At 42.5% G+C, this 12,429-nt stretch overlaps 1 protein-coding gene across 1 annotated transcript in view; it reads left to right on the top strand.

The window, feature by feature from the left end:
* Positions 1-260: 260 nt before the first annotated feature.
* Positions 261-12,429, top strand: part of ADAM22 (ADAM metallopeptidase domain 22) — a gene marked incomplete at both ends in the record, with an annotated part of 132,212 nt that continues 120,043 nt past the window's right edge. The window contains 2 exons of the mRNA XM_080611025.1: positions 261-318; positions 464-603. Coding sequence (XP_080467151.1) covers positions 261-318; positions 464-603 — 198 coding nt within the window. The remainder of the gene's footprint in view (positions 319-463; positions 604-12,429) is intronic.

Raw genomic sequence — 12,429 nt, 5'->3', positions numbered from 1 at the left:
CTGGCTGTGGGGCTTCCTCTCCGCTCTCGCACCGGTCCTTCTCTGCCTGCCAAGCGACTACATTTCCCAGCACTTCCCTCTTCCGAGGGGGAGCCTCGCTGGCTTTCGCCATCGCTTTCCCTCGCAGGGGGCTCGGCGCGGCGGGGCGGAGCTCGGCAGCCCCGAACCCGCGGCCCCGCAGCCCCCCCGCTCCCCGCCACACTCCCCGTGCAGGCGCGGAGCCGGCGGCGGCGTTGTCGACCGGGGCGGCGGGCAGCGCCATGCGGGCGGCCGCCTGCCTCTTCTCCCTGGTGCTCTGCGCCCTGCCCGCTGCCTCAGGTGAGTCTCGGCCGCGGAGCAGAGCCTGGAGCTGGGGCGGCGGAGAGCAGGGATGCTGCGCCCGGGGTTGCTGCGGCGCTCCCGCTCCAGCCTGCGCCCGGGGGACGAGGACGCAGCGGGTGACGGGTGCCTTTCCCCTTCCCAGGAGGAGCTGGGCGGCAGGGCGAGAGCCGCTTCGTGGAGCGGGAGAGCATCAGGCCCCTGCGGCTGGTCGGCGAGGGCGGCGGCGGGGGGCGGCGGCCGGCACTGAGTACGCGGGTGCGGAGCGGCGCGGCGAGGACACAGGTAGGCGCCGGGCTGGGGGACCGCGGCCTGTCAGCCGGGTGGGGGCCCCTGCGGCGATGCGGTGTGTGCCCGCAGCCCTCCCCCGAGCGATGCTTGTTTGAAAGCGTTGCTGGGTGAGACGCGCGGCTCTCTTCCCTGCAAGAGCATCGGGAATGCCAGCCCTCCAGCAGCGCCCGCATTACTTAAAGGGGCCCCCGAGCCCGCTTCTTCCCTCTCCTGGCGAGTTCTTGGGGGCCGAGCCCGCAGCCCGCGGCTGCCGGAGGGCTAGGGGGCCACGGGAGGAAAGTTGCGGTGCCTTTGCAGCAGCTGGAAGCGAAACGCTGCGGCTTCGTTTCGGTTTCTGTCTGAAACGTGGGTAGGGAGGGTGAGCGTTCTGGGGACTCGGATGTGCTTTTATAAATAGAAATCGGAAATCGGCAGGGAATTGCTTGAAATATAACGTGGGAACTTACGTAGAAATTTAACTTATATACTGCTGCACAACCCGGGTATGGTTTCTGATTTCTGTCATATGAAGACCAATCCCTGTAGCTTTTAACAAATAGCTCCCCAGTTTGTATTAAAACACAGTGATTTTCATCTTGATCACTGAGCATCATATTTGAGGTGGCACATGGCTGTTATACCTAAAGGAGAAAAAAACCCCTGTTGATGCTATCCTGTTACATATGGAAAACATAGTAAAATCTGTGCATGTGAGGTAACTGCTGACACCCATGAGTCTCTGTTTCCTCCTTTTCTATTGACTACTGTTCATTTAAGGAACAAAATAGCTGAAATTTTTTTGTCTCTGATTAATATAATCCATAAAGTGTAAGCACTGACAGCTTACATTCATTTTGTGTACTTAAATAATAAAGTCTCTTCATAGCATATTTATTTGCCTCTGTATGTAACATTCTATGGAGAAATTTTTCAGATGTGAAGGCCGTATTTACAGTACAATAAAATAGGATTCTCAAAGTTCCAAATGGGTGCTTTGCTTTGAAAAATAAAACCCAAAATCAGCATTCCAGGGTTATTTGAAGGCCTTTGGACACTCACAAGTTCAAACACTTTGTAACATGTCTGTTTAAAAACCAGTAATGGTTGCATTTGAATCTAGTATTAGGATTCAGACTCTGGCCTTACAGAATGAACTGTTAATTAATGGGTTTTGTTTTTCAGAATGTCTCAACTTCTGTTCACTAGCTCTGATGCTCATAAAAACGTTGAGGTCATCCTCGTTGAGTTCTTAGTATGAATGTTACTCCAACCAGAAAAAATTAACGCTAGTGGGTTGAAAAGGGTTAGTGCATTTACCTCGCAATCCATGCTAAAATGAGCTTGAATGTGTAAGGCTCTGTGTGCATTTACAACTTTTCCACCTGATCAGAAAGTTTCTTTCTAATGCTTCAGATATCCACAGCCTCTCCCATGGTATCTGACGGTTGTCAGCCACTGAAGGATGCAGTAGCTTTGGTGGACACCAGAGTGCTTATCAAAGTTATGGACTAACTGAGTTAACTCTTATGATTGTTCTTGCGCGCCTGGTAAAGTCACATGAAGTATAAACATGTGGTGTGCTGGGTTCTGCACACACATAAAGTGACACCCATTCCTGTCCTGAAGAGTTAACAGTCCAAGATCAGCAGCATATAAAGGGCAGGGAAACAGATGTGCCCTCAGTAAGATTTTCACATGTGTTAGTTTGTTTTATGACTAAATATGCTCTGTCTCCATGCCCTATTCTATCCATTGCTAGCAGTCTTTGGACAGCTTGAGTATCAGACTTAGAAAAACTGGTCTTGAGTAGAGATTTCAAACCAAAGCTAATGGCTTTGTGGATTAGTTTAGGGAGGATGCTTCTTGGAGGAGGTTGAAGCATTCAGGGAGACTCTCTTATGATTCAAGGACAAGCAGCCATGTCTAGAAGAGCAAAGATACCTGGATGGGATGGCACAGTCAGAGGACTAGGCAGTGAGGCTGTAGCTGTTGAATTTATGTAAAACAATGTAATTGTGTTTTGAATTGGATAAAGATAAAAGGAAAGAGAGATAAGCTGGAGAGAAGGAAGTCACATTAAATCGGATCTTATTCCTTTAATTCTTGGATTAAAGCTTTAGCTGCAGAAAGGGCAGAAGTTATACAAGAGGGATGCAAGTCTGAGTTTGGAATTGCACAAAGGGAAACGAAAGAGCATTCAGGAGAACACAGAAGCAGAGCATGGCCTTTGCAGATCTGGAGTTTCAGAACAGGCTTACAGTGGAGTTGAGACAGAGGAGCATAATACAAGAAAAGGAGGTGAAATAAGGTAATTGAAGGCAAAAATGCCTGGGAAGTGATGGTTGGCAGATTTATAGAAGTTTATGTGTTTTTTTCCAGTGTTTGTTGAGGTTTTTCTTTAGCAACCTCCTTTGTTTTCTTAATTTCTTTAGGTTTGTTAGGTTTTTGTTTTTTTTTTTTTTTGGGGGGGGGGGGAGGAGGCATTGCTGTAACTATTGAGTGACTTCTCTACATGCATGTTTTACTATTAAATAATGAAAGAAATAGTCTGTGTACTCATCTAGAAACCCAGAATGTAATTGCTTAAGAAACAAAATCGATGTGCTCACAGTTGTAGTTGTCCAAGATTGCTGGACTTCAGAGCAAAGCACAAGGCAAATGTTGTAGTCTATTATATATTCATGCCATTAATGTTTTAAAGTACATTATATAGTGGACATTGGAGAATTCAGGTGACTTTGGGTTTCTGCTTTTGATTCCATCGTGTAATAGAATCACTACCAGTATCCGTGACATTCCTGTATTTCAATTTCTCTGTTCCCCAAAGGGGGACTATTAGCAGCTGCACAGCACTTAATCTAAAGAGTAATCAAGAGAAGATATATCTGAGAATATGCTAATATTGTCATGAATGCAATTCAGGATCTTAGCAATGGACACCGAATTTACTGTTGCATAAGTAAGCCTGTTAGAAGATGAAGGTCCTTTGTGGCAGGAGCATTCAGTGAAGGCTAAGCTAAGTTTTTTTTGTGTTCAAAAGAAAGTTCCTACTGCGGACATTTCTAAGGAACCTTTCAACTCCATGCCTCGAGCTGTATTTTGGTATTGTAAGAAACATATGGGAAATCACAAGTCTTTTAATACTTTCCTTTAGTCAATACTGTGCAGGCATGTGCTCCATTAAAATGTGGGCCTGCTAAGTGTTCCTGCCCACTGCCTGTGTTTGTTCTTCCACCTGTGAAGGAGAGAAAATAAAGCACAAGGTATGCCTTTCCAAACTTGAGTTGGTACTCTACACCAGCACCTGATTTGGAGGACCTTTTTCTTAATAATTTTCAGTGGGTGAAGTGTCCTGGTTGTGAAGATGAAAATGATTTTCCAGCTGGAGATTAGAGTATCAGACCTCCATATGCCTTCCCTCAACCCTAAGTGTAACTTAACAGGGATCTTGCTCTCAGTTGGAGACTACCACTCAACACCAGAAGGTCCCACTTCTTCTTGAGGCCAGCACTCTGTGGTCATGCTAAGAGGTCTGCGCACATGATCTGAGGGACAGCATTGTTCTTCTTGTGGCTTTCATTGCGTTATCCTTCTTCTTATGTATTTCTAGATGTTGATATGGAAATTTTTGAGATTTGCCATGACTTTCAGTGTGAACAAGGTCCTGACTCTATAAGCTGCTATGGACGTAGATTCACTCATCTCTGCTGGCTGTGCAAAACCTTCATAATGTAGCAACTTCTGCTCAACAACCTGTTTTTTGCTTGCTGGTTGGCAGTTGTCCTGAAGGTTCACTGTATTCCTTACGAGTGATTAGAAGGACTGACCTGGTTGTAGGGAGGGAGCATGATGTGAAGGGGCTCCAGGACTGATCTGTGTGTGGAAGGAGCTGTGTTGTTTGCAGTTCAGAGTGACTCAGTCATTTTCAGCAGTCTTTATTTGTCTTATGCAGTTTGCATTTCCGAACTATTTGTGACCAAATGATACAATTCCATACATCAGTTTAGAAGCGTGGCTTACAGATTGCTTAAATAACTTCTTATTGCTAATAATCAATTGCAGGGAAGCTCTGCTCTGTCATGCTGAGCTCGCATAGCTCTGCTTGCACTTGCAGCTGAAATCTTCATTACTTATTCAGGTGTTGCCTAGTCTTTGCTATTGGGTTCTCTGATGTCTTGGCCTCTTGCTCAAGTCTTTGAACAGGATATCCTGATTCTCTGCAGGTGCTTCTGAAACTGCTGACTTTGTTTAAAACATTCTCACTTTCTGGTCTGATGCTGTCAACTTCTGTTGATGTTATAAGTTGCTGTGTTCAGTAGCTCAAACAATCGGTAGTTTTTTTGTTGTTTAAAAATGAGTTCTGACTGTTGAGGGGCTTTATGAAACATCTCTAGACTTTGGGACTGATGGATGATGACTGTTGGAAAGAGAAGTGTCATGAGAATTTGCCCAGTTTTAAGAATTCTTTTCTGCCCACTTAATCAAATTACTGCTGCCTCTTGGAGAAAGTTAGGTACAATTTTCCATCAGCCTGTCACAAAACCGAAGGGGGAGGACACTAAACTGGGGCTGAAGCTATAGTGAGTAATAACATACATTTAGTTCACTGCCAGGTTTGGTTTTCTTCCTACCTTGTTGCCTCTTTTCCCTCTTTCCTTAAGGTTTATAAGGCATTAAACAAAATGTGTGTGGTACTTTACTGTATGTTCAGTGTATGCAGTTCTGCAATATTCATGTAAGGATCAGATACTCACCAACCTCACAATATTTTATGAATATGTGAACAACAGTTAAAATATCAGTATTGTTGATGCAAGTCTTGCCTTCCTGAAGAGGAAAAAAGTGCTTAAAGCCAAACACTGCTGTAGATTGCTGCATGATGCAAGGGCATTGAGAGTGCCCTTTGATTTAGGATGCACTTTCAGATGCACCTTTTTATAAAATATATATATTCATAGTGTGTTTTGGTATTTTATAGGCAAAGAATATTTCACATTTCCCATTTATCCTTCTTTGCAAGCTCATTTCAGGGGAAGTCTTCCCCTACTTAATAATGAGATTTGTTATGACAGTAAATGGATATGTCCAAAAAAATCATTGTTGTGGTTTAAGCCCAGCCAGCAATCAGTGTGTTATCAACATTGTTCTCAGACTAAATCCAAAACACAGCACTGTACCAGCTACTAGGAGGAAAATTAACTCTATCCTAGCCAAAACCAGGGCAGTCATCCAGCAAAAAACCTCTGATAGCTGCTGCTTCTTCAGGGTTCGTGTTGCAGAAATACTGTATCGGGACTCAGGTTTTACTGTATCGGGACTCAGGTTTTACTGTATCGGGACTCAGGCTTTGAGGTAGTTTTAAAGACATAGGTGTCTTTGAAAATCCTAGTCAGGGTAAAAGGGCTGCGTGGGAAATCTTTGTTTGTGTTATCTTCTCTTGCTTGTGCTTTAGCAGAGCTGAAAAGAGAGATGTTCCAAAAGCTATGACATAATCTCATAAAGCAGGCTTATATACAGTCATGGATAATCTTAAAGGCTCAGATATAGCAATCCTTATAGAAAGTATTTTTCCTAACATTTACTTGTTGCCATGATCAGTGTAGTAACTACAAAGTCTGATAGAAAAGTCCTTTCTGGCTCTGGAAATCAATAAATCTGTATTCACTCCTGATGTGTTGGTGCCCTGAGTGCAGGACTAAACTGAACTGTCTACCTGCCACCCTTTCACTGAGGATTACCTGTTTTGGGACCACTGCTGTGGCTCATGAGGCAGAAGCATGTCACTTTCCACGTAATGTCATGATAAATTTTGCTGGGATTTACCCTAATTATGGAGGAACTACATATGAAGTTGACATTCATTCTAAAATGTTTGCTGCAAGAACGTTCTGGATGCATGTATTACACTGTCATGGTAGATCTGGTATTGCATTATTCTTCTGGTGCTTTAGGTCCCTTTTGTGATCTTTCCTGTAACCATATCAGTCTTTAAGTGACTCAAGACTAACAACTTTTCTTAGGACTCTGCTTGTTAAAACATTATTGCAGTTATTCTGTCAAACACTCCTTAAAGGTCAACCAAACTCTGTAAATCCCTCAAAGCTAGTTCTTTTGGCTAACACTGTCTCAGAGCTTTTCCCTTCCCAGTCAGCTCTGCTGAGGTTTGTGGTCCTTCCACTGCGATCTACTGCCACATTTCTCTCCCTTGAGAGGATGGGGATCCTTGTCTCTGGCTCTATGGGTTTGAGCCAAAGCTGCTTATCGTCTTTGATAGGCTGCCCTTCTGCTCCAGGGGAGTTTAGCTCATTGGGCTGTTAGATGACTTTGGTTGCCAGCTCAGGCCCACATCTGTTCTCTGACTCTGGATAACTATGGATGTGTAGGGTGAAGTCCAGTATTACCAGAGGATCGAGCTCACTGCTCTTGGACACAGGATTGTGATGTCTTCCCATAAAGTATCTCTTTCTCACTCATGTACTGATATGGTTATTCTTTTTTTGGCTCCTAAATAATCTTTTTTTTTTTTTTTTTTTTTTTCGGTATTGTATTTTCTAAAAACAGTGTAATTATTGGCTTCTTGCATATTAAACAAAACTGCTACATTTAACATCTCAGAAATCCCTGTGACTCCCATCCTGTCTTTCTAGTTTTGACTTCTTTATTTTAAGCTACATTAAATTTGCTATGATTGTGGAAAACCTGCAGACAAGAAAGCCTTTTGAGCCCTTCTAGTCATCATCTTCCCTTTGGCTTGCCAGTGGCCTCCTGGGTAGTGTATGGATATGGTGCTCTGAGGAGATGTTTTTTGAAACGCGTAAGGGATCACAGAGACCTGCCAGTAGAAGTTTTGCTCTTCATATCCACAGATGCTCCCTGATAGTACTCCTCTGAAGCCATTGCAGTATTTGCATTAGTTTGAGGAGGAGAAATCATTGCTGCAGGGATGAACTGTGCTGTGACAGCTGTGCTGACCCACCGCCAAACATGGAACCATGTCTTTCTCCTCAGACAGAGGCATGTTCAGGGCAGAGGAGACCTTTGCACACCAAAGATTACATCTTTGGCAGCTTTTTAATACTTCAGTGGGATGATTCTGTGCGGGAATGCTCCTGTTTCTTTCCAGAAACTATTGTGTGCACACTGAGCAGCAAAGGTGACTGAAGAGCTGCATGGGAGAGCCGAGGACATGGGCAGGATGGGTTCTGGGTGTGCACTTCCATGATGTGAGCTGGCTGGTAGGGTAAGTTTGAGTGGAAAGACAATGTCACCTGAAATTAAAGACATGATTATGTAAAAATCAAAGAAAGTGGCAAATGATGTAGGGCTCTTTAACTGTTGAGTCACTAGGAGTCCAACTTGAAAATTGGATTCTGTTAAAGAAAGTTAAGAAGCATGGCATTGCTGCTGGGCATTTGCCATCAGACAGTGAAATGTGGTGATTTCTATGGTAATTTTAGCTCCGATTTGTCTGCCTACACCAAATTCAATTTACAATTTTATTTTTTTTTTCAAATGAAATTAATGTTATCAGACCAGAAAACTGTAGCAAGTGACCATGCTTTAGAAAAGGCATATTCCAGAATGTAATAACTAATACAAGCTTTAGAAAAAGTTGTGTGGGTAAATGCCTTTCAACAGTGGCTTGATTCTGAGAGCATGATGTATGTGAGCGTGAAGGCTGCAGCCCTGACTTACAGCTCAAAAATTGCCCAGAAGAATAGCAGTATGCAGGAACACGGTCTGTTCCAGAAATGTCTCCTCAGAGTATTTCAGCCCCTGAAATTCTGTGGGAATGAAAAAAATCCATCAGCTCTTTCAAAAAATATATACAGTGAAAATGTTGATTCATTTTGATCTCCTAGACCGTGTCACGAGGAAATGGAGTTATGAATTGTGCTTTTCTGGCACTTTTCAACTTTAAACGGGACTTTGATACTTGAATGCAGAGGGTGAGTCATTTAAAAAGTATTATCTGTGGAGTTGATTAAGCAATGTATTGGCATGCCTGGGAGTCTGCAAGTTTTGTCAAGCTCTTCTTAGCCCTTGGTGCTGACAGAATATTAGTAAACTTTCTGCTGTTGCCGAGGACCATTTATGAGAAAAGTTAGACATGTTGGTAGGCTCTAGGTGTCAAAGAGTGCGTGTTGCTTCCAGTGGGAAGAGCTAATCTTTTGGTCAGCTTTCTTCTGCATGCAAACTAAATGTAAGACCAGTTGGAAATGCTTGGAATATGTCATTGTGTTGCTGAAAAATGTTTTGGTCACTGATACTTGTATGAAGGAGAAAAGTTAGCGTGCACTCTTTTCATTATAGAATCACAGAATGGTTTGGGCTGAAAAGCTCATCGAGTTCCACCCCCTCTGCCATGGGCAGGGATACCTTCCACTAGACCAGGTTGCTCAAGCCCTGTCCAACCTGGCCTTTAACACTGCTAGGGATGAGGCACCTACCACCTCTCTGGGCAACCTGTTCCAGTGCCTCACCTCCCTCATAGTGAAGAATTTCTTCCTAATACTTAATCTAAATCTCCACTCTTTCAGTTTAAAGCCATTCCCCCTTATCCTGTAAGGATAACATTACATGCCCTTGTAAAAAGTCCCTCTCCAGGTTTCTGGTAGGCCCCCAGATTCCTCTGATAGTGGACCTCTGTTCCTTCATTTCTGAAGCCTACTGGAGCTGCTGGAGAAAGGGCCTTTCTCTAAACATCACTGATTCCCTTCAGATATTGGAAAACGTGCAGCTAAAAATGACCTCAAGGCGTCATCTGCTTTGGTGAGGAAAACGCCTTCACTCCTCCTGACTGTTAGATGCAGTGAGCTTTCCTTCTTGCCTAAATAGTGACCTCAAGACAATAGCTCTTTCTACAGCCTAATGACACAGCAATCCAGATGGATTCATCCTCAAGGTCTGCCTATGGCATGTGTGTTGCTGCCCTTGTTTTGTGTTTTTGCCCTCTGCAGATGGGTTGTGCGTTAATTGTTTGCCTCTTACACTGCAGCTGTGCATGAGCAGTGGCTCATTTGAGTTCTGCCAACTCGAAACTGCCAGGCATCCTTGGCAGAGGGGGTGTTTCACTGAAGAGAGAATTTTCCTTGTTTGAATCCTTTCCCTCTGACCTCACGCTTCTTCCCAAGGAAGGAGGTTCACCGATCTGGTTGTACAGTCAAGTCCTGTAGTATCTAGTCAGACAGGTGGAACTCTGTTCCACAGCGCTGTACTGCTGTTGTATCTAGTGTTGTTCTTCATGTTATATCTGACTTTGGGTGGCTGGGGAGGGTAGCAAAAGCTGTGGTGTCCCTGTGTCACAGGATGTCTCTGCTCTGCTCCCTGTCTTGGTGTTAGAAGTGTGCTCTTCAACAGTCTTCAACGTTTTTGAATGAATTAGGGCAGGAAAACATTCTGAATGTTACAAGTTTTTGTTCATGGCTTTACTTTGTTTCCTTATGGTAACCCAGTACTTCATTAGTGACACTTGTAATACCCTCTTTGGTCATACTTTTCCTAGCCACTAGTCTTTGCTGAAGAACCTTGTCAAATGTGTTTTAAAAACATGAGGTTGAGCAGTCACCAATTTTTCTGGTTTTGCCCCAGTAGTGATATATTTAAGACATCTTGCACATGAGTTAAATGCAACTTTTAATGCATGAATCTTTGCTTCCTTTTCAGAAAAAGGAAAGAAAAGGGAAGAAAGAGTATGGTTTCCCCACAGTTCTTGCAATTCTTCCGTTCTCTGGGATACAAAGTCTTCCATAACAACAGAAGTTACAGTAAAAAATCTTATAGGAAATAAAAAGTTACAACGAAAATTTTCTTAAAGTCAAATTAATGTCAGCCTCTATACATAAAAGCATAGCAAGTATAAGATCCGATACCACAGGGTTTTTCTGGTGCTGAAAGCCAGTGTTAGACTTCCTCTTGGGAAGCAGCATCTTGCCCATTCAGTTGCTTACATTTATCCTTTTAGATCTATGAGATCAAATGCTAATTCATGCTAAATTTGCTAGCAGTGACAGCCCGATAGTTTTCCTGTCTTCACTGCTTCACCATTTAACCTTGGGTGAATTTTTGAAGAAAGATGAAGTGGAGGCAAGGAAAAAGAGCAAGAAGAGATGTTTTCAGGGGAAAATAGGAATTATTTTTTTCTTAGTCAGTTTGTTGTAACTGTTCTGAGATGCTCATGATTTTGGAGTGCTGAGTGGAGATGTGTGAGCATATATAGCCAAGTCCATCCGCGCTTGGCATCACACCTCTGCAGGACCTCAGAAGGATCCCTGCTGCTCCCCAAGCACTGGATGTGCAGTAGTGACACCTGTGTAATACAATTGGTTTGTGCTCAGGACTGCTTTATCCACTGGTGCTGTTCCCTCATCCCTTTTTCTGGAGACCTCTTTTACTTTACCACATTGACTAAATTCAAATAACCTCTGATTTCAAACCCACAAATAAATAATAAAAGTGTGGTGTTTTTTTTTATTTTTTGTGAAGAATAATTACTGCCATTTTAGAGGTACAAATAGTTCTTGCTTCTGACTCTGATTTCATTGATACTACGATGTTTATGTGGAGAAAAGCTATTTTAGGTCATGTTTATGACTTTGTCAGGATCTTCATCTGCTGAGAGTTGGCAGAACCCCACCAAAGTGAACAGGGCCATGGCACCGTACTCTGGCTGTTGATGTTTAGCCCTCCCTCTGTCCCACCCTCATTTGGCATGGGGAGCAGATATGTGATCCAGCATTCAGAAACGAACACGGACCTCTTGAAATGTTTCTTATTTCTAGCTTTCCCTCAGAATAAATGACTGACTAAATGTACCCCCAAAAGGCAGCTGTAACAGCCTTTTCATCAAACCATGATTCTATTCTGCAGCTCCCCCACCCCAAAAAAGAAAAAAAAAGCCCCATAGATGTTTAGCTTTCTGCAATGGTAAAAAGAGAGAGCTTGCAAGAAGAATGACAAATAATTATGATTAATATAGTAAATGAGTGCCTATAAATATTTTGAGGATCCTAGGAAAAGTAAAAAAGAGGTTTTGCAGTTCTTTAATGTGCTGTAATATGTGAGTCCAGTTCAGTGACACAGAACTCTTGATTAAAATTAGATATTTGCAAATGGCAATAGAGGGGCCCTGAGGAAAACATGTTGCATTTATATTTTATTGTCTGTTTTTTCTTTTAACAAGGTCTCTGTCTTGGAGATATTTATTTTTGTTATTAGAACTAAGCTTATTTCTGTATTTTGTCTTGGAGCAAAGTTTTTATTTTTATTTTCCCCAGTGCAAGTAGAAAAGTAAGTTTTGGAACAGATTTCTTATTTTACATACAACAATTATATACTGCATAGCTCTGGATTTATTGCAACACAACTGAGGCTGAAAATTGACCTTTTATAATATGTACATGTGCTAATTAGCACTGTATTGCTCTACTGTAGCATAAATTTAAGTGTAAAAATTATTTTCAAAGCCACAGTTAAAATTCTTTTTAGATAAATCTACATGAAATGTTTGCTGTAGTTTTTATTCAACTTCATTAATGTATTTATTGCGATTTCCCATGGATTTATCTGCGTCCGTACTGAACTTAACAGTCGAGGTTTCTATTCTCCTGTTAAATAGGGGAGGGAAATTACATTAATACCTAAAGAATCTATTACTTTGTAAATTTAACTGACTCCCAGAATGTCTTCTATAAAACCTCACTGTTCTTACAGGCTCTGAAGCACAGTTTTGAAGTTCTCTTTTGCCGTAACATTTTGTAGTATCTTCTGTGTTGATTCTCTTGATGCTTTTCTTTCGTCTACAAATTTGATCAGAATCTTTTACTTAGAAACCACAGGGCT

The sequence above is a fragment of the Psittacula echo genome (assembly GCF_963264785.1).
Source record: "Psittacula echo genome assembly, chromosome: 2".
NCBI classification, from domain to species: Eukaryota; Metazoa; Chordata; class Aves; order Psittaciformes; family Psittacidae; genus Psittacula; species Psittacula echo.
Note: the sequence above shows the minus strand (reverse complement) of the source record. Positions and strands in the feature narration are given on the sequence as shown.